Source organism: Passer montanus, unplaced genomic scaffold (genome assembly GCF_014805655.1).
Source record: "Passer montanus isolate IOZ18808 unplaced genomic scaffold, ASM1480565v1 scaffold37, whole genome shotgun sequence".
Taxonomy (NCBI): domain Eukaryota; kingdom Metazoa; phylum Chordata; class Aves; order Passeriformes; family Passeridae; genus Passer; species Passer montanus.
Genome location: NW_024368485.1, coordinates 4,669,850 through 4,691,911, shown reverse-complemented (window position 1 = coordinate 4,691,911; position 22,062 = coordinate 4,669,850). Strand labels below are relative to the sequence as shown.

Here is a 22,062-nt window from a genome sequence, read left to right as displayed (position 1 = left end):
CTCAATCTGTCAGCACACTGAGAGCAATATTCTGCTAAACCCAACACTGCTGTACACTGTGAGCAGCCTTACATAAACAACAGCTCTGCAATCCATGGATAACAGCAGGGCTTTGCAGGTACTACAGGGACCTGCGAGAGGGAGCAGGCTTGCTGCCTCACGAGGGACCAGCATGGAGGCAGCCAGGATGCAGAACTGCTTTTGTAAGTGCATAACAAACAAAATATCAGATTCCACAAGAAACCAGGGTGTGTAACGATGTAACATATTCAGGACAACTGTTCAATACTGCAGATATTCATGGAACTGGAAAACAGGGAGAAATAACTTTGTCACTACATCACAGGAAAAATTTCTCAGGTTAGGAATCTCTGTTCACAAATGACTTCTGCAGAAACAGATAAAATCAGTTGTATTTTAAGTGATAGTGAGAAGTATCTCAATGGGTTATAATTTTATTTTTACTGTTTGCTGTGGCTTTTACATGCATAAATTGCAGAAAAATTATAGGAAAGAACCATCTCCAAGACTTAATTGAAAGAAAAACAAGGATTGATCTAACTGATCACTGTTCTACAAGTAATGCACAATATTAAAGTAAGGAAACCTGTTCTTTTGGAAGTGTTCAATTACTGTCAAAGCCAATGCTCTGGAGGTTACTCACAAACTCCTCTGCAAAGCAGGGCTCACTCAAAGGCTAAATCAGTGGTTCAGGACCTCATCTCCTGCTGAAGTCAAAGGAGGAGGCACTGGAAGCCCAGCACCTGGTGGTGGCTTTGCACAGAAAACAGGACAATTCCAAGCTCCCTTGTTCCTGCTCAGAACATCGGCCTTATTAGCTGAGTGCAGAACATTCAGTTCTTGTACAGGCAGAACTCGCCTTTCAAATGTGAATCTTGGAAAAAAAGGCATTTCTCCAATACAGTAAAATTTAATCTAATACTTTCTGGTCTGCTTTAGCCCAAACTAAATTATGTCCAGTTGCATTACCTTGATGCAAAACAAGGGACAGAATGATTAATCTTGGAGAACATATAAAACATACACACCTGCCCTTTTCACCAAGGACAAATGTCCCCTCTCATAACTTCAATAAACACTTCAAGGTAACACACAATATTACATCTGAGACTCACGGGTTTCTCTTTTTTTTTTTTTTTTCAACAAAAGAAACATTCAGAAAACCACAAAAAAATTCACAGAAGGAGATAACAGCAGTCCTTGGAAGCAGATGATCTTCCCACTTGAAGGGTCTCCCAATCTCAGTGATTCACAGTATTTTCCAAAATCCAAGTTTTCTTTTTTAAACAGTGTTTCAAACCTCTTTAGAAATTACAACCTGTTGGACTGCAAATGCACACCCTGCTGTTTAGAAGCTGGTCTCAAGCAAGCAAATCCCAACAAACCCAGAAAAATTGGATAAGTACATTCATCCATTCATCTCAAATGGATGAGAGCTGTGAAGCTTAAAATGTGAGAATTTAAATTCCCACATTTATTAGTCATATCAGTGATGACCACACAAGGCATCATCTACTCTAAAGTGCTTACAGTGATGGGATATTACATCAGCAGGGACTGCACAGTGCACCAGTGGCAAAGGAGGCAGCCACCAATGCAGTGGTGCAAACAACAGAATATTCCACAGCACTCTGGGTTCTCTGTCCTTCCTAAAACCCCACGTGGTGACAGCAACAGTTCTTGGTCACTAAGAGCTGAGATGAACTGTTGCTTGGCTTCTGCTCATGCCTTCTGGACCCAAATGTTTCATCCTTTGTGGAAACTACAGAATTCTGGTGGTGTTGCAGATCAGAAACAAAACCCATCTTTCCAAAGAATGAGTTGAACATTAGCAAGTCCCTCAAGACACAACTATTTGAACACATGATTCTAACTTCCTTTAAAGAGCCCAACAGGCAGAAGCAGTGTCAAAGTACAAATGTGAGACATTTATTCTTTCTCTCCCAGTTGTACCTTCTAAACATGACACTGCCAAAAGCAAATTCCTAATGTGACAGGTCTTGAAGTAGAGGGTACAGAAGCTGTACAGTGCATTTGGTTTGGGGAGGGAGGTGCTGTCAGGTATTATAAAAACCATTCAAACATAAGCACAGAAGTACACAACTCTCTATATGCATTACACTTCCTGTACCAAAGAATATCAAATTTTATGTCCATACAACAAGCAAAACTTTTAATTTCATGATCCTGCAGATGTCTCTAAAATACTAACTCTTCTCTGAGCAGCCCAGTGCCTATTTTCAGCAGCCCTTTGGAGCTGATAATACCTTTGGAACCAAAATAAACTTTGATGCACATGCACTGTGCTGGTGAAATGCTGCTGCTTTAATGCATCCTGGAGAGGGGGACAAGGCTGCTACGAGGATACACAGCAGCCAAAAGCTCTTCCTGGGAAAAGTGGATGGCTTTCTGCAAACAAGGATTATGTGACAATTGTGTGGTTTGGTTACAGAGTGTCAAAACTCGGGCTTCAGCAGATGCTTCCACAGCACTCCCACACCATGAATCACCTGGGACTGTTCTGGTTTCACATCATCCAGGAAACGCTCCATTCATGCTGAACTGGGTGAACAGGGAGGGCAGCAGATAGCTCTGCTCAGAGGAGTGGCATCACCAGGCAACATCCTTCATGAGGATATTCTAGGCTCAGATTTCTCTCATCAAGTAGTAGCTACATTAATTTTCTATTTTACTGATGTACATTTCTGTATTCTGGACAGATTTTTTTAAGGACTACCTTGAACACTGTAAACGGCATTTTTGTTTTGTGAGGTGCAATAAAAATATCAGCATTTCTGTAGGACGAAAACATCAATTAAATCCACTTCTCAGGCAGAATCTGAGAGAAAGGAACAATGAATTGGACAGATGAGGAGCAAGATCTGGCCATCTTGCACCAGCATGTGTGGGATTTTTTGCCTGGAGTGCAAACAGCTGAACTTGATTTTGATTTACATTTTCTGGATATTAAAACCAGATTAGCTTGAGCTACATGTCAGATTTATGGCACTCTCGTGCTGAGATTTGCTGAGGGCGAGGAGAGCTACACCTGCCTTCTGTACGAGGTCAGAATTGATGAGCTGGGGTCCCAGCTCTGGAAACATCAAGGTACTGGAACCACGATTTTGCAGCACTGTTGCACTGAGATCTTCCCAGTGCTGAAATGAAGTGCTTTGCTTTTGGTGCAGTGCAATAGCAAAATTTAACCTTCCCTCCGTTATTATAGCCATATTTTCAAGCTTTGCTACAAAATAATGGTAATCAACAGTATCTAGAGATTCAGCACTCGCAGAGATTGCTGCTAACAAATCTGAGCTGCTGTAAAACGGCAGGTACAAGCCGAGCTGCAAGAGGCGAGGAGGGGGTATTCTGCCAGCACTACATTCTCCTCCCTTCCCTTTAAACCCCACCCCACCCCACCACCAGAGAAGTCAGCCCCCTTACCTGATAATATCGTCGTTGTGCCCGAGGAAGAATTTCTGGCTGTGCTCCCTGGTGTTGTAAACCACGCCGACTCCAGCCACGAAGTACACCACCTCTTTCCCCGCCGTGTAGTACAGGTTGTTGCGGCACTGGTGGCCCCGGTAGCCGTACACCCACTCCAGCCGGAGCTGGCAGCGCGGAGCCGTCCGATCCGCCATGATAACCAGCCCCCTGCCCACCGGCACACACAGCCGAGCGCCGGCCCGCCTTCCCCCGGCACGCTCTCCCCTTCCGAGCGGCGGCGATCCCCGCCCGCCTGCCGGAGCCTCAGGTGTCCCTTCCGCGGGGGGATGAGGATGGGGATGGCGATGGCGATGGGCAGTGCATCCGCGGGTGCGGGATGCCGCCGCCGCGCTACCGCCGCGCCGCCACCATCATCTGCTGCCGCCGCTGCCCAGGACGAGCCGCCGCCGCTCCGCCGCCGCTGCGCGACCCGGGCAACTTCCCGGGGGCACGAAAACACACCTACATAAGCAGCAGACACGGCTTTTTTTCTTTCCGAAGGCAAAGTAACTTCTGTGCGTCACCAGCAACACCTGCCAAAGTCTCCCCGCTGCGTCTCCCGTGTTGCTCCTTCTTGGCTGCCTGCACAAAGCTTCCTGGGCGCTCCTCTTTTTAACATATCTACCCTCGGGGCCAGGGCTGCAAGAGAAGAAAACACAAAACCCGTGCGCTAGAACCGCAGAGTGCACCTGTGTTCAAAATGCAAAGGGACCGCCTGGACGGGAGAGCTCTGCTTGGATGGGGAGCTCTCGTTCGATGAGGGGAGATGTCCTCGGATGAGGGAGCTCTGCCTGGATGGGGGAGCTCTGCCTGGATGGGGGAGCTCTGCCTGGATGAGGGGAGCTCTGCCTGGATGGGGGGAGTTCTCCTTGGATGGGGAGCTCTCCTTGGATGGGTGCTGTGGCCACTCTGGCTGGTCTCGGGGGCTTCTGAGGCTTTTCAGCAGGATCCAGTGCTCCGAGTCCTCATACAAACCCTTTCTTTCAGTATAATCTCACACACAACATCCAGAATAAATATGGGAATATTACCCCACCTTTCCTCACCCCAGCAACTGAAAACTTTCTCCTTTTGGAGCCTATAGCAACTATGCAATTAAGACAGTCTTATTTTCCCGCTTTCAGTCACAAAACACTCAAAGTCACCACGAGATAGAGGGGACTGTGGTTTTGATTTTTTTTTTTTTAATTATTTGTTTGGGGGTATTTTTCCTTTTTTTTCTTTTTTTTTTTTTCCACTGTCATCCTTTGGGATGACACTATAGGGAACACATCTCTCTTGTCTTCTGCTTTTCCTAAAGCAGCATTCATATTACCATTATCTGCCGAGCTTGCTTGCTGCATGTGGGTGGTAAGATACCCACTGCTTACAGCATCACTGCACAGGAGCCCAAACCCAGCCCTCCAGAAACTCACTCCAGAAGGCCACAACCGCAGGGAAGAGGATGCAGAGGAGCAGAACCAAGCACCCATTTGCAGTGCACAGCGCCAGACGGACGGGAAGAGCGAGCCCCAAGGCTGACGGCCCCTGTACCTTTTCCCACACAACACGCCTCACACCGACCGAGCTGGAGAGCGGCGTGCCGCCACCGCTCGCACACGGGGTCACAGCGCCGGCGGCACTCGGGGACACGGCAGAGGGACACCCGCCCTCGGGGAATGTGAAGCCCGGCGCTTCTGTAGCCGCGTACAGCAGGAGCCCGGCCGGGGGCGGCCGGAGCCCTCACGGCGCCAGCCCTGAGGCGGAGCCGCCTTCCCGCCTCACGGGGCGCGCGCGGGCGGCGGCGCGCGGCCCCTCCCGCCTGAGGGGCCCGGCCCTGAGGGGACCGCGGCGGCCGGCGCTGCCCAGCCCCGCGGGCACACTCAGATTTAGACAAAAACCCCCATCTTTCTGCTTTCCCCGTGTGCCACAGTCTTCAAAAATCTCATGAAATACAACCAAATTCGCCCTCACGTTTTTTTAACTCCTTCCCAGCAGCCGCTCACCACATGCGCCCTGCTTTATCATAGAATCGTGGAATATGATGAGTTGGAAGGGATCCACACGGATCATCCAGTCCAGCTCCTGGCCCTGCTCAGGACACCCCAACAATCCCGCCCTGTCTCTGAGAGCGCTGTCCAAGCGCCCCCGGAGCTCTGGCAGCCTCGGGGCCGTGGCCATTCCCTGGGGAGCCCGGGCAGTGCCCGGCACCTTCTGAGGGAATGAGGGAAGAGCCTTTCCCTTTTCTCCAGCCCAAGGCTCTGATACAGCTCCAGCCCGGGCAGTGCCCGGCACCTTCTGAGGGAATGAGGGAAGAGCCTTTCCCCCATCCCCAGCCCAAGGTTCTGATACAGCTCCAGCCCGGGCAGTGCCCGGCACCTTCTGAGGGAATGAGGGAAGAGCCTTTCCCTTTTCTCCAGCCCAAGGCTCTGACACAGCTCCAGCCGTTCCCTCAGGTCCTGCCCTGGTCACGGGAGTGAAGAGATCAATACTTGCCCATCCTTTCCCACCCTGGTATTATTCAATGGAATAACTTCCATGTGATCACAGCTTTCTTTTTACAATTTTTTTTGTTAATTATCTAATTTACATAATAAAATTAATCAATATGAGAGATAGGCTCTTCACCTATCCAACCAGGACAAATGAAAAACTAGTTTCAAGCCTGTGCTGCCGTGGCTGTCATTTCTCTGTGAGCGAGGGCAGTCAGGCTGAATTTTGTATTTAACCCTAATTTATATCCTGTGTTTTGGAAAAAAAACCCAAAAAACAACAACAAAAAACCTCTTATCATTATTTTAGCAATAACATACACTAGTCATGAGTGAACACCCCATAAAAACCACAAAGAAAAACCTTAAACATGTGGACCAACACAAATTCAGTTTCATTCACTTCTCTATAATTTGTACTCTCAAGAATTTGATAATTTTTTGATGGTGGCTGAATTAATCAAATTAATTTAAGCATGAGGTTTTGTGTAGGTTTTTTTGCAATTAAAAAAGGCATTATTACTTTCCTATTAGGAGCTGTTGTGTTGCTGAGAATGTTCCTCAATGCTGCAGCCTGCTGTTCACTGTCAGCACAACATAAATATCCTGGATGCTCTCAAGGGCTGTTTTTTGGGTGTTAATTCCAGGTTCTGGAGCCCTCAGCATCACAAAGAGAATGGAAGGAGTAACGCAAACTAAGATACAGTGTGAACCTAAGTTTAAAAAGGAGTAGTCTGAATATACTTCCAATTTCAGATAAGTGTAAAAATGAATGTTTTAAAATATACTGAAGAACTTAATTAAAAGAGACACAAAAATTGATAAGAGCAGCAGCATTTTTCCTCCTCCTTGTGGAAAGGAGCCCATTGGCTGGGAACACATATCCTGTGACTTTACTACTTTTTTATTTTATATATGAAACGTAAAAACCAACTAATGTAGCACCTTGGACAAGTAGTACCTGAGTGACAGTCACCACTCTGGCAAAGTGACCATTTGCTGCTGCTGTTGCATTTTTTGAGGGCTTTGGGCTTGGTCTTTTGGGTTTTTTTTGTTTCTTTGGTTGGTTGGTTTTTTGTTTGGTTTGCTTCTTTGAAGCAAGCCTTGTATAGAAGATGCCAGAAAGCACCACGTCTCAAATGAACTCCAGTCCTGTGTGGTACATCCTGCCCACTCTGTGCATATCCAAGAGCTGTGATTAACAATGAACACAGGTTTTCCCTCCCAGAAACATCTGTCTTACGTCCCAGATCTCTGCTCCACAAAATAGCCTTTATAACCCATATTTTTATGGATGAATGTACAGCAGATGCAGAGAGATGGCATATTAATTGGTATTTCAAAATTGGTACCTCTTATTTGAGCTGCAAATACTTTTTAAAATTATATAAAATCCCTAATAACGCAGGGGAAGGATCAGAAGCAGGAGCTGTGATCTAGTTCTGTTTATTTGTTGCCTGGCATTACATTAATCCAATCCTGACTGATGCCTCTTGGTGATTTTACAATTTAACTACAAAATCATAACAGGGGAATTGGCTCTAACCTCTTATTCCTTGTGGACAGAAAAACTGATTTGAGTTAATGAAATGCTTGGATCTGGCCAGAAACGGTGTTAGGAAAAAAGGAGAAAAGAAAAAATGGAGCTTTTCCTCTATCCTCATGCCCGTTTTGGAGAGACCTGGCAGACTGGGCTCTTTCCAGAACTGGCCTGAGGGAAAGTCCTGACCAGCCACGACAGATTGGTTCTGCTGCTGTCCCAGAGCTCTGCAGGACAGCCAGGAACAGCAGATGGATCAAACCTACCCATGACACCTCTGCACTCTGACACAGCATTCCAAGGTGTCCCAGACCCCTCTCCCACGGGGTACCGCCTGCCTTCATCCAGCCTGGGAGCTGCCTTTCTGCCAGAGCTTCATGGAGCCTCCGCGACCGATTTCAAATCGCTGCAGAACGCTTGATCTTCCCACAGAATCTCCTTTTTTCCTGCCACAGCAAGGATGGTGGAGCTCCTCACCTTTCTGTATTCTGGCTGCCATACTTGACTCAACTTCCCTCCTACGACGATTCAGCTGAGACATGTCTAAATCTTGCCACGAGTTTACATAACTCCTTAGAAATCTGACTTTGTGAGCGGAGAGAACTTGGATCCGAGCTCTTCATTCTCTCGAGCACACCAGTCTCCCTCGGTGTGCGCTCCCGGTGGCATCTCCCTGGATACAGTGACCTCTCATGGACGATGCCGGCACTCGGTGAGCAAGGGACACTTCTGCCTCAGCTGGGCGTGGGAGGAGAGGAACAGCGGTACCAACAACAGACTTCTAACAAAATTCGTGTTAGGCCCAGATAATTTTTGCCGTTACAACGCAATGAGCCACCCCAGCGTCTCATCTAACAGAGTACTGTGCGACATTCCTTACTTTGGAATATAAAGCAAATGATCTTTCAGACACAGAAAAATGTGCATTCGCGCTGCGGTGTTCACCACCACCGCCAGGCTGACCAGCTGGGGGGTGGCGCTGAGCAGGGGAGGATCCGGCAGGCACCGACGCTCCTTTCATTCCGTGAGGCGCTAGGATGCCAAGCGGTGTCCGGGGTTCGGTGTCCCGGCCCCGTGTCCCGCGGGGCTGCGGGCGGGCCGTGCTGCATTATGACACACTGCGGATGCGCCCACGTGCGGCTCGGGCGGCGCCCGGGGACGGCAGCGGAGCGCCCGCAGCGCCGCGCCCGCTCCCGCAGCTCCGGACACGCCGCAGCCGCTTGCTGAGGGGGCGGCAAGTCCACCGACAGGGCTGAGGTGTGCGCTTCTTCCAGTAATTTCATTCTTAACAGTAATCAGACTCACATTTTCTGGTTATGTTTTTTTTTAAATGAAAAGGACTAATGTTTGTTCCCACTCATTGGGATTTAAGTTTCTGTATTTCTTCAGCCACCTGCGATTGGCAAAGGTAGGGAAAAACAAAACCGAACAAAAAACAACCACAGCCACCAAAAGTAGCAAAACTTTCATACCTGCAAGTTATTTATGGCAAAGGTAGATTCTGAAAGACCATACCCATTTAAAGTCTGAGAGCTCAACCATAAGAAAGGAGACCATGGTGAAGGGAAAAAGCATCTAAACCAATATTTCACCAGGACAGAGATTGATAATTCCTTTCTTTTCCTTTACCGTTACCATTAATCTTCCTCATAAAAAGTACAGCCTTACTACAGAGTATATCCTATAGTATATTACCATAGAGTATATTCTCTGTGCAGAACAGATGGATTAACAGATTATTTGCATTAATCTAAAAGAAAACCCTCCCACCAACACATACTGAATTCTGATGGCTAAAGAGTGCCGAGTTTTTTCCCCACATTGTTCTCAATTTGCCTGGATATGGGAAGGACCCTCTGACACCTTCCCTCAGCTTAGAATGTGATGTGAGGGTCCCTCCAAGACGGAAAAAAAGGAGACTGACCTGACTACAGAACAATTCCTGTTCTTATCAATGACAAGCAGCACAGCTGGGAAGCAGTTTGCCTTAATTCATTTTCTTTGAAAATGTCCAGGTTCTGTATGATGTCTCTTCCAATGTATCTCAGAGGAAATATCACAACTTAGGTACAAAACAGCTGCAGTAATGTGTTATCCTGTATTGGAAATCCTCACCCTTCAGTGCGGCTCCAGGAGGAACAGAACATTCCATCTGTCAGCGGTCCAGCCAAGGTCACTGGTGCAATTCAAAGTCATGGCCATTTCTGAGCAGGTGACACCGGTGGGAGTGACAGCCTGCTCCAGTTTCAGCCCCATTTCCATCACCCACCTTTTCAGTTTCCTCTTCCCCTGGTATTTTCCAGCAGCAGTCCCTCCCTTCACACGGTCCAAGAGATTCCCTCACTTCTCTCCCTCCTGCCCTGGCACAAGGGTGTGTGCTCTGACCTGATTCTCTGACTTGGCTCTGTCCAGGGAGGCTCCTCCTGACCTCTCTCTGCAGGGAACTGCTTCCTGAGGCTCCAAGGCTTACTGGGATTCACTCCTGCCCCTCAGCAACTTCCAATCAGTCCCTAAGCAGAAAGGATTTTTATTCAAGTCATTCTTGGGAACAGCTTCCAGTAAGGAGTGAGACAAACAAGAAAACAACTCTAAATGCAATGTTCAACCAATCACTACAGAACCACACACCACAGGCTGTCGAGATCCATCTGCCTGACTGCTCACTGCACCAGCTCAGTTGAAGTGACACATATGTAAGGCATCAACATCTCTGTGCACGTTAATCAACTCAGAAAATTGTTTCATAGTCTCTAATAAGGCTAAACTCCAGCTTTTTCTAATGTATTGAATTTTACATTTATATTACTAGCAGTGTGAGCCTACATTTTACTAATAATTAGACTGAACAACATACCATTACAGAGTAAGAACTTGTGTACATGAATACTCCATTGTTTAATAACCAAAGCTTTGGAAAACAAGAAAAACCCAGACAACACTGTACACTCCATGAAAATAATTTAAGACACTGTATTGGTCACATGTTCAGGGAACTGTCACTTGGAAACACGTGAGTTTGCAGTTTATCTGCTTTCTACCAAAATTAATATTTGAGTGGATTTTAGCAATCACAGTACATTAAAACCCGGGTTCCTTACATTTCATTGACTTTAAAACCTATTGGAGCTTCTTAGAGCTATTCCTATTAGATGGTTCCCTAGGTGGCATCCAAGGTAAGGAAAGGACATAAGCACTTGAGCAAAAGGTGGGCAGGAAGTTGGAGACTGGTGCTTACTCAAAATGATGTCCTTGTGCTGCCAACTGGAACATGGAGCTTTACCTCCATCGGGTAAATGTTCGGGGAACTCCATTGCCCAGCCTCTGATGTGCTTACTCCCATCCACTCTGCCAGTTTCACTTCCCACAAAAAGTATCTATATCAGAATATTTTTCAAAATATTCATTTAATTCCTTTTCTCTTTATTTTTGGCACTTAATTTGGGAGGCAGGGCAAAAGGGAGGGCAGGTGGGAAGTGAAGGGAAAGAAAAGTGGGAAGAGAGAAAACAACTATTTCAGAATGAACTTTCGCACAAAAGAATGGGATTACATTTGAAGACATCAGTTTCAGTGCACAGGAGAGATGACATTTTAAAATAACTTTATTTTTGATCCTCTTTCAAAATTATGATTTAACATTGTCAGAAATGAAATAAGAAACTTACCCAGCATATTTAGTTTTAAAAGCATTTAATGACATCGCATATATTTAACAGATAGGGTAAAAGTCTAGAGGTACAGTTCGATACAACTGAAAGCCAGTTCCAGTACTACTCTTGACTACAGGCCCAGTCATTGAAAGTTCATTCCTATTAAATGTAATTTTTGATTGTGCAGTAAGATGAAAATTTTTCATTACAATAGTTACAGTGACAGAAATGCACACTATGTATCAAAGAGCAAGGTAATGTAGCAAAATTATAACACACAGTGCTGCAGCTGACAAGCAAGTAACCATTTGAGTAACATTACTTTTCCAGTAAATGCTTCAGTTCCACTTTTACACTTATTGATGATTTTAAAGGGTTTATTATACATCTAGTCTTATTATACTTTGTACTAGAATTATCTGAAACATACAATATAATGTATTTCGGCAAAAAAAAAAAAAAAAAAAAAAAGAAATTTGAAGTTACAGCTTATTTAAAACTGTACCAGCCTGTTAATCCATCTTGAACACCAACATTCTTATCTGTCGTACTCGATGCGGGGACGCTTCGGGTGGTGTTAAACAAACCTTGGGCTGTGAGTCAACGCATACCTGCACTCTGTTACAGCAAAGAGAACACACTACCACTTTAATTCCTGTTAGAATCGCAGGGGAAGGCTCTACTAGCCAGGACTCAGCATAACAACCTTAGCTGGAAGTGAATGCCTTTGAGAATTTGTACATTGGTTTCTCATGTGCACAGTAGATTCGAAAGCACCGCTGCCTTGCATACCAATAGCACTAGGAGTGGGTTTTTTTCCAAGACAGCCTCACAAAATTGAGGAACAGTTTAAATATTAAGATCTAATCTACATTAACTTCATTAAAAAAAAAAAAAGAAACAAACAAAAAACCCAAACAAAAACAAACCCCCAAAACCTGGTCCTCCCTCTCCTACAGAAGCTGCCCAATGCACCTCATACGTTTGTAACTTTAGGTTATTTTTTTTTTGTTGGCTTTTTTTATTTTAAAACGCTCTATAAATAAAAAAATGTCAATCACATTGAGGAACATGAGGCACAGAGAGTAACGTATTGGTTCTGAGCTCGCATGCTGGAATTCCACTGGAACGGTCAGAGAAGTGCAGTGTGTGGAGATGGAATTCACTTCTTTTTACCAAAAAGGCTGAATCTTTTCTCTTTGTCTTTCTCTTTGTCTTTCTCCCGCTTGCCAGGGCTGGACTCGCTGGTTATTGTGACACTGGCAGGCAGGGTCTGGGCACGGCTGGAGGCTGGAGTGCTCTGGGTGGTTGGGGACACTTCGATTTTGTCCGAAGAGATCGCTGATGTGATGGCCTGAATCCACGTGTTCATCTCCTCCTTCAAGAAGCCCCAGAGGCACAAAAGTGTTACAACCAGCACACCCCTCTGACTCCCGTGACAGTGCAGAGGGGGAATGGACACGGGTGGAAATGCAAGGAAAACCAGCCCCAGCTCATCCCCTCTGGCTGTGCACCTCCAGAGACACCTCCTAGAGGCCGTGCCTGAGCAGCCCTGGGCCTCTGCATCACCCACACACAGAGTGCACAGCAGCTCTCAGCAGCTGCTCCTCCCCATGGCACAGCAGCACAGACAGCACAGTAACAAACTGTAACAAAAACACACTTACATCATCTTTGGCTTGGAAGAGGTATTCGTTGCCATCGGTCAATCTGGAAAGAAAACACCATCACAAATTTAGCTCAGTAAGTGGTCACAGTGTTTCAATTCCTGCTTGTTTGGCTCCAGCACACGAGCAGCACAAAGCACACAGGACTGCACAGGACAGTGCCCATGTGCCAAATTCCCCCAACAACCCCTGTTTCAGCCACACACGTAGTAGCTCTGGGCTCTGGACATGTTCAGGGTGGTGCTCGTGTTCCCATGTGGCTGCTGGCTCAGTATTTGCTCTTTCAGGTACATCTTTTCTCCTTTGCAAAACACATTATCAAAGTTTACACAATACTTTCAAAAGAAAAATGTCACAGGCAGCACCCAGAGTTTTCATGGCTCCTGTGAAATCCTGCAGAATTGTGCAGCTGCTCTGCTCTCGTAGCTATGGTGGTGCTGCCTCAAGGTCCTGCTCTGAGTGTTAGTGATGAGCAGCTGCCTCTCCTCACAGTGAAGGCCAGAGTCTCCCTTCTGTTTGATTCCTGTGCTGATTTTACTCAGGTGGTTTAAATGGGATGCATTTAACAATGGATGTGATGATACATAGAAATGAAAAAACAACTGAATATCACCAGAACAAGCAGGAGGCAGGGGCAGCAGGAGTTCTGCTGCAGGTTTCCCCATCTTTCCCAACAAAAAGCAAGAATTTAAAAAACTCTTTATGAAATTAAATTAAGAATTTGACAGTGCTTGAGTAAAGAAAATATCTACATGCAAGTATCCAAGGGGCCTGATGCAGGTGGCGGAGCACTGGGAAAAAAGGGCAGTTGTTTTTTCTGCCTAGCTTTGGATTTGGAACAGCATATACTTCCATTAGCAATTCAGAGAGGTTTAAAATAGTCTAAAGGATGAATCACATAGCTGCAGGCCTGTCTTCAAGAAAGGTACATTTCTCTAAATATTTGCTATATATTTCCACATATATTTTCTATAAAGCAAATTTTCCCCATATAGGGATTCTCTGATCTTTATAGGATTCCTGTACCAATATAAAATGACACCACCACCACCCCTGCTCTGCCAAAAAATCCCAAAACACCTATGTTGGAATACGTGAACCAATCAGTTCATAAAGTCAGTCTTCCATGAAAGGATTATCTCACAGCTGTGTAATGATAAATATTTTTTAACTGTTGGCACTAGAAGATGGTTCAGTAAACCAAAGAATTTCCCAAGGAAATGCCTATTTTTTTCACTTTTGAGCAACAAGTCTTTCACATATTTGAGTGAAATGGTCTGTAACTATATGTTCCAGACCTGAATATGTGAGATGTGTTCAGTAGTCTCCTAAATTCATACTGAAAAAAATTAAACAAGAGGCTTGATTTGGAAAAGAGCAGAACCACGATCACTGTTCTCCACCAGTTCCAGAGGGAGCAGCTGAAAAACCCAGCACTGTGAAATGCAGGTCCCCAACTGCAGGCACACACATCTGCTCTTGTCCCAGATGAAAGTGCTCTGATTACTGCAACACTGCTCTGTGCTTGCTCGCTCTGATGAACAGCCCACAGCTCAGGGAGAGAAAGAACTTGCTCAGAAAAGCAGGTGCTGCAGTCGACATTCATGGCCAGCTCCTGGGCTGGGTTTCCCAGTGAACACACCCACCAGGGCTTTCCCCAGGGGCACAGCACTGCCCCAGGTTTACCTGAGCTTGAACACATGCTTCTTCTTTTTGTAATCGACTGCTACTTCGCAGACTGCGTCCTTCAAGCTGACGGGGATCTCGTTGTGGTAAGGGATGCCAGAAGCAGCAGCTTTTGAGTCCTTGTAGAAGCCCATCTCTTGGTTGTTTATGACACAGTACACGTTATGCCATGACCTTTGAGACATGGGAAACAACAAGAGCAGTTACAAATCCAGTGCTCTCACCTGCAAAACTGGAGAAACCAAATGCCATTACTTCTGTAAGATAATGGAGATTGGTTGTGTGAGGATGTGAATACAGCCTGTGCTGTCCCATGAACTGCAGACAAGGAATTCTTTCATGGAAGCACAGCTTCCAGACAAAAGCCAAAGGGATCTGAGATTTCCAGAGCTCCCTGTGACAGCACATCAGCCTGTCCTCACAGTGGGAGGACTGTTTGGCAGACTGGGTATTTTGCATTCTTGAGACAGAAAATGATTGACCTTTTAATGGCAGTGCTCTGTCGTAGAAGGAATTCTCACTGTGCTGGAAATGAATGGAACGGAACAGACTGTGTGTGAAATCCTCGATGGACACAAATACTCTTAGTGGCATCATCCACCTCGTTCTCTAATAGAACTGTGAAAATTAACAATTACTGGAAATAAGAATACCCAGACACTGGTACTGGTGGCTGTCACTGCCTCAAAGGTGTTGTCTGGTGTGAACAACTCCAGTGGCACAAAAATCCTGGTACTGCTGTACTCACTTGAGATCTCAGCTCTGCCAAGTGCTTTGGCTCTTACCAAATCCCACAGATGTTGCTGCAGCTCAGCGCTTGTTGTGAACATTTCCCTTGTCAGCCAAGTTATAAATCTGGTTTCAAAAGCTGTCTCAGCTGACCCCAGTCAGCTTTTTCAGCACAGACAAATAGTTCTGCCTGTTTGAGACCTGCAGGACATTCCTTGGGAATGGAATTGACTGTGGTACACCAATCGTCCTGTTCATGCTGAACAGATTACATAGTAGGTGGAAAGTGGTAATGTGCAAATAGAAAATGTCAGAAGAATATGAACATTTCTAGTCTCACACCTACGTGGTTTTCTTTTCTTGTGGTAACGTACAACTTGAGAGATCTGGAATCAAATCCCACTACTGCCACAAATCCATCATGTGGAGTGGGAAAGTCGTGGTATCTCTCTGCCTCAGTTTCCCACTTGACAAATGTGGCTGATGCTGCCTTTTGTACCAAATATCTTCAGACTGCATTTCCCCACATGCACTGTTCAGCCCTACAGCAACAGGAGCCTGGGAGGTCTCTGGGAGCTGAGAGAAGGCTGAGGATGGTTGTGTGCCATCTTGGGCAGAGCCCTGGGCTGCCCTGCCTGTGCTGCACATCGGGCACTGTACCTGCTGGAGGCTTTCTTGCTGTGTGTCTCCCACTCGTGCTTGCGGTGTAAGAAGCCCTCCATCTGGGCTGAGGGGATCTCCTGTGTTTTGGCTGGGAGGGTTGCAGCAGTCTGGGCCTGAACGCCGCTCTTGGCTTTGCGGTCTGACGTCGGGGAAGGAATGGGGCTGGACTCTTTGGAACTCGTCCTCTGTTCTGCAGCTCCATTGACCATTTCGTTGGTTTCTGCAGTTTCTGCCACCTAGGAATAGTGGAGAACACGTTCAGCCAGAAAGCTCCCAGCACTGAGGCATTCTGCAGTTAATCTGTCTCCCTGCACAACGTGGCTGTGTATAAACTTTGCCTGGACAATGACACAGGCCAGTAAGTTCTTTCTCGCACTCCATGGAGACACAGGAGGCCAAGGAAATTAGGAGGTAGGAATGGATTAGTACCCATTTTATAGGTGGAGAGACGGGAAAATAAAAGCAGCTGAACATCAGTGTGAATTTTACTGTGCTTTGCTCTGCTGGTCAATTCTTTTGTATATTGTTATTCCTAGAATGAGAGCATTTAATTCTGTTGCTAAGTACTCAAATGTTTGGAACAGTAACAATCACACTTTCTGCAAACCTAGAGGAACAGTAGAAGTTATACACATCAGCCACCTTAAGTACATTTATGGCATTACTGGGGCATTAAAGGTCCATAAAAGGTATTAACTATGAGTCAGCAGAGAAAGATGTCACAATCGCCCAGGAGCATTTACAAAAATGTGTGCAATTGATTTGTTTCTGTAAAAGCTCCTTTCCCGCTTTCCCCAGTTCCCCTAGTGACACAACAAAATCAAAACATGCAGAAATTAGAAAGATTACACCATGCATCTCCACCATCCCAGTTAGGATATTGGATCGTAAAGACAAGGGGAATGAGGTCACGTGTCAATTGATCGAGGTCTGGTTCAGACTGGCGTTATTAGGTGGATTGGATTTTGGTTAAAGGAACTGAAAACCACCACAGTCACACAGCATCACACAGCTATTTACCCCCAAACAAAGACAGAACCAAGGCCTTGCCCATCACTTGCTTTGTTGGTCGCGTTGCCTGGCGCACTGGGATCGATAGCCTAGAGAGCAGCCGTGTTTCCAGCAGCTCTCACTGGTCAAGCTGGCGACGTCTTCAGGAGCCATTCATCCAAAAATCATTTAAATTGGAATCCTAATGGCTATAAGCTTTTGAAATGCAGCTTGGTCCCAGTTTTTTGTTTTTTTTCTTGTACCATTACTTTGACATGTAGAGCCGTTGGTAGCAGCTCAGGAGTTACACAACCAGTGTGTAGTATTATTATTAGCAAGTTACTAAAGCTCAGTGCTGCTAATGCTCTAGTAGATTACAAACATTCTGGACTGGTTTTATGCAGACAAGCAGGTTTTTGTGAATGACACAATAATTAGACATTCCTACTTCTGCACATGGCCTGGACAAATCAAAAGCAGCCAAATTATTATGCAACAAACTCAATTTTGCCACCGTTTGCTAGAACTTCTTACACCTGCCCAGTATCCATCATTGTGCCTCACACCTTGTACCTCACCATTGGCCTGTAAAGATCTGAGTGTCAGCTTGCTCTGACCATGGGAAGGATTGGTTAACTGCCTTTAGCAATCTAAACTTCCAGAGTACAGACACTATGCCCTTAAACAGAGAGAGAACCACAGCTCACATTGCACTTCAGTCAGATCTGGTTTACCCTGTCCCTAAAGACACATAGCCTTACACTGCTCCTTCACAATTAGGATCAATCTAAGCCATCAACCCTCACAACTTGTACCCAAATCTCAAAATATATTAAAAAAATGTTGCATTACAGTGGGGGAGAGGGTAAATAGATGAGGCTGAAGTTTATCCAAACACTGCCAGAACACAGGTAGTGGAATGAACAACCCCTGAGTCGCCATTCATCACCCGGGTCAACCACCCACGGCCAACAGATCCCTTCAAGAACAAGGAGAGCCATTTGCACACCTTTCTGTCCAGTGCAGCTCCTGAACCTCACACTCCCCTTTGCTGCTGGCTGGAGCCCTGTCTGAGGGACCTGACACCTCTTACCAGCACTGAGGAATCACACAGCCCACAGGAACTCGTCTCCACAACTTAAATAAACTCCCAGAAACCTGGCTCCTGTACTGGCACAGAAAGAAGTGCATTTGCTGGAGCAGTACCAGCCAGATGTGAAAACAGGACTGCCTTGGGGGTACCTAGAACCCCTAATCTGAGGTAAACCAGACCAGTTTCAAACCAGCAGCCACTGCACAGCTGCTCAACATATTTTATAGGAAATAATATGGAATTCAGTGCTGCAACCCTGTGGCTTTGAAAAGTAACTGCCAACTTTATTACATCATCAGACCTGCACCTTCTATGTCAAATTCTACCAGTTGTAAAAGGGCTATGAAAAGCTTTTCTGATGCTCTTTCACGTTTTATTTCCTTTCACGTGTTATCTACAATTAACAGAAAACAAGCAAAATAAATCATGAACGGCTCTGCGAAGGATGTGTCATGAAAATGGAGAAAAAACAGGAGCTGAACACACTTTAATGGAAACATGCGTGGGGCATGCGGAGACAACGCCACGGAGGACAAACAGCAACAGCAAACTCCTGTTACAACACAACAGGTCTCGTGTACATGATACAGTTCTCTCAGTGGGGCCTGAGGGGTTAGTTGGAAGTGCTTTAGTGGCTACAGGCTACTCTGGAAATCTTTAAAGCAGGACTGGGACATGCAACAAGACAGGTGGTGACAATGACACAGGTGCCCCTTTCGCAGTGCTTGAAGCAACATCTGCTCAGTTCATCGACTCAAGGCTCTGCCCCACAGCTGAAGAACCAGATGATTTGCCTGCTTCAGATGCAAAGAGATGCCAACCTCTAGGCTGTTCTCTCAAAAGGACCTTCCAAATGCCTTTAGCCAGACCCACAGGCTCCAAAAAATAGGCAAAATCCTACTCTTCTAGTGCCTGAAACGATGACCTTAATCAATGACTTACTTTTTCTTCATCATCAAAAAAGTGGAATTTTTACGTGTGTACTAATACAAAATTTTAAAAAGCTATCTCTATAAATTCCTTCTACAGACTACTTTTTTCACCAAAATACATGTGAGGGCTCTGCAGATGGTGGAGTCTGAAGCTACAGCTACCCTGCCCTGGGAACTGACACACTTTCGAGGCACAGGGCAGCCACCAGAGCATCCCCATAAATTCATATGAATTTTAAAAAGCATTAAGAAGCTATATGCTGTTATCCTGACAAAAGAAAAAAAAAAAAAAACAAAAAACAAAACATGCATCATGAAGTGGAAAGACAAAAGTACAGTTACTGAAGCACATCCTTTCAATCACCGCTCTCAGATCACAAGCTCAGCCCACACAGAACAATCCAGCTGCACTGCTCAGCCAGTTGTCAGAAACCAAAATTCTGACCAACAGCAGCACATCTTGTGCCTCACTGACACAGCTCTGTACACCCAAGGTATTGCAACACAGGACTCAACAAACTGAGCTCGGAAGTTCTCATGGAAGACTGAAGTGCAGATGGCAAAGATGAACATGGAAATGCATCATGTAGCATGGCAATAAAATAAAATTTCAAAAGAAGCAAACAGGTGATGTGTAAGGCTGTGCTAACCAACAAGATGATTATCTGGGATGTGCTTGAAGATCACCTCACATTCCCTGCCACAACTAGAGAATTTATAAACATTAGATTGTACAACAGCTCACTTCAGGGCTGAATGCTAAAGAAGAACCAAAAGGTTTTGAAAGAAAGAGAAAGGAACTGCTGTGTACTGGGGAGCAGTGGCAGAGTCTGTGTGCAGACTCACACCTAACTAGGATGGGCTTCTTAAAGCCAAACTTGTGCTGAAAGGCATTTCCTGCCAGAGCCTTCGGCTGGGACTTGTGTTTGCTCTGCAGCACTGTAAGAGCCCTGATATGCACAGATCCCAGCCTGCCAGGAAACTTTCCTGCACTGCATGTGACCCCAGAGAGCCAGGCTCAGCAACAAAGAGAAGTGTCCTTTCACTCAAAGCAATAACTGACACGAGGAGGCTCTGCAGGAAGGGGGTGGGGAGGGGAGCCAGATTCAGCTCCTGCACTGCATTAACTCCAGGGACATTTACTGGCATTGTCATGGCTGCATGTGAGGATTCTTGGCATGCATCCTGACTCCACTGGGACATCCCTTGTCAAGGAGAGAGTAAGGCATGGAGCATTCATCCTGCACCTATGTAAAATAAAGAGCTGGGATCTTAGTCTATTTTATTTAGCTTTTTAAGGAAAGCATCACATCCTCTCCCCAAGGGGTTACACCCTACTCTCATTTACACCCCTGCCTCTCTGGTGCCCAGAAATAAAATTGCTGAAGTACCAACTGGACAGGACTGAGGCCAAATAGGGCTCCAACACAGCAAGATCACAGCTCTGCATGAGGACTAAACCCCCAGATAAATCTAGATACTGGTTTTGAATGGTTTATTTCACGTTTATTTGTCTCTGCAGTCAATGAGTCCATTCTGCATGGAATGTTATACAAACTAACCTTAAGGCTTTTATTTGTCCACAGTCACACTCCCCCCCTCCCAGCCCTTCCTGCCCAGCTCACTCATGTGGATTATCTTTGGCCTGGTACATAACTCTTGCTAATGCAGCTGATTTAATAAAGTTGCCGTGCTGAGACCTGTTAGTATAACTCGATGCGTCATACCTGTCAGGTCCTAGTGCTCTTCTTCATTAGGATGTAATCTCATTACATCTCAATTACTCATTTAAAGGACGCTTTCGCTGGAAAATCTTAATACTATTAGCGACATGAAAAACTCACAGTAAATAACATGAAATAAATGTGTCACCTTAAAGCAACTGAGTGTCAGTGGGGAGATTCAAATAAACAAAGATTAAAGTGAAGCAAATATATGTCCAAGGGGCTGCTAATTAAATAAAAGTCAACTGATGGGAAGGAAGAGAAAAGCAGCAGGGAAATCTGAAGCCAAAAGATTAAACCAGTACCAGTAAACCATACTGAAAAAAGGTTTCTGTTGCTGCAAGTGATTCTGTGGGTCACAGTCCAGACCACGAGCGGTCATTGGCTGTCCTTCTGCTAATAAAGTTTTTGTAGTTTTGGTAGGTTTGGGAGCGGTAACTAACCCGTGGAGATTCCTGGTCTGAGGGCAAACCGTTTTGGGAAACTTGTTCTCCTTTTGTTCCATCCCTGTTGGAGAGAAGAAGAAGAAAAGAAATTGTATCAGGTTCTTGGAAGTCACCACCAATCTTGTTCAACAAAATGAGATTTTCTTACAGAATATTAATTTAAGAAATCCAAGCATGTTCCTAAAATTCTCAGGCCCAGCTGAATAAATCCGTGTGAAGTGAGACTTTACTGACAGTTACCTTACAAATAAACCTCCTCCTATCACATAAGCAATTTCATAAATGGCTTAAAATCTGTAAATGCTGTCCGTCAAAGAAAAAAGGCAAGTTGATTCAGAAACTGCAATTCATGGCCCAGGGGACAAAAGCAGCATTCCCACTTTTGGGCCAGGGATGCCTCAGCAGTGACAACTGGAAAACGGGAACTTGGCACGGAATTCATGGGTTTGGGAGAGGTCCTGTCCCCATAAACCACCAAGTCTTCATGTTACAAACCCATACAATCTCCTCTCCTTTTGCAGCACATTTTCAGGCCAAGGGTTCCCCAGGGGAAGTGCAGAGTCCAGCTCACCATTGCTGCTGGGAGTCTCCATCCTCTGCGACCTTGGGCTCCGGAGTGGGCGGCTGCCTCTTCCGCTCCTCCTCCTCTTGCTGCCGACGCACTTCCAGCAGTTCCAGCTGGGAGAGGAAACATTTTTTATTTCAAAACACTGCTCATTTTTGGGGGGTGCTCTAGAAACTAGTAACAACTCTGTATGTTTTTCTGAAACGTTAGTGAAATTAAAGTGAATGGCAATGAAATTGGAAGGCATCAGGCCTTAAAACCATTTGTGGCACTGAATTTGTCAGGGAGGGCATCAGCATCAGACCCTCTGACAGCAGCTCTCCACTGGCCACGTTTATTTTCCAACTCATTCTATTAGAACAAAACCCAGACAAACAAGAAAACAGCCCAAGTTATTAAAA

The 22,062-nt window shown here is 45.6% G+C and overlaps 2 protein-coding genes across 5 annotated transcripts in view; both read right to left on the bottom strand.

Annotated features, from left to right (window-relative positions):
- EML6 (EMAP like 6) overlaps window positions 1-5,378 on the bottom strand; it is an 87,951-nt gene extending 82,573 nt beyond the window's left edge. Inside the window, exons 1-2 of the mRNA XM_039717142.1 lie at window positions 4,923-5,378; window positions 3,466-4,146 (exon numbers count right to left, since the gene is read on the bottom strand). Coding sequence (XP_039573076.1) covers window positions 3,466-3,662 — 197 coding nt within the window. The 5' untranslated portion in view covers window positions 3,663-4,146; window positions 4,923-5,378. The remainder of the gene's footprint in view (window positions 1-3,465; window positions 4,147-4,922) is intronic.
- A 5,722-nt stretch (window positions 5,379-11,100) lies between these two features.
- The window catches only part of SPTBN1 (spectrin beta, non-erythrocytic 1), a 115,961-nt gene continuing 104,999 nt past the window's right edge, over window positions 11,101-22,062 (bottom strand). For 2 of the 4 annotated variants that reach the window (XM_039717097.1, XM_039717100.1), the window contains 6 exons: window positions 21,668-21,774; window positions 21,094-21,157; window positions 15,909-16,147; window positions 14,520-14,693; window positions 12,834-12,876; window positions 11,101-12,544 (listed from right to left, as the gene is read on the bottom strand). In XM_039717097.1, coding sequence (XP_039573031.1) covers window positions 12,329-12,544; window positions 12,834-12,876; window positions 14,520-14,693; window positions 15,909-16,147; window positions 21,094-21,157; window positions 21,668-21,774 — 843 coding nt within the window. In that variant the 3' untranslated portion in view covers window positions 11,101-12,328. The remainder of the gene's footprint in view (window positions 12,545-12,833; window positions 12,877-14,519; window positions 14,694-15,908; window positions 16,148-21,093; window positions 21,158-21,667; window positions 21,775-22,062) is intronic. The other 2 variants (XM_039717098.1, XM_039717099.1) reach the window with 1 other exon arrangement.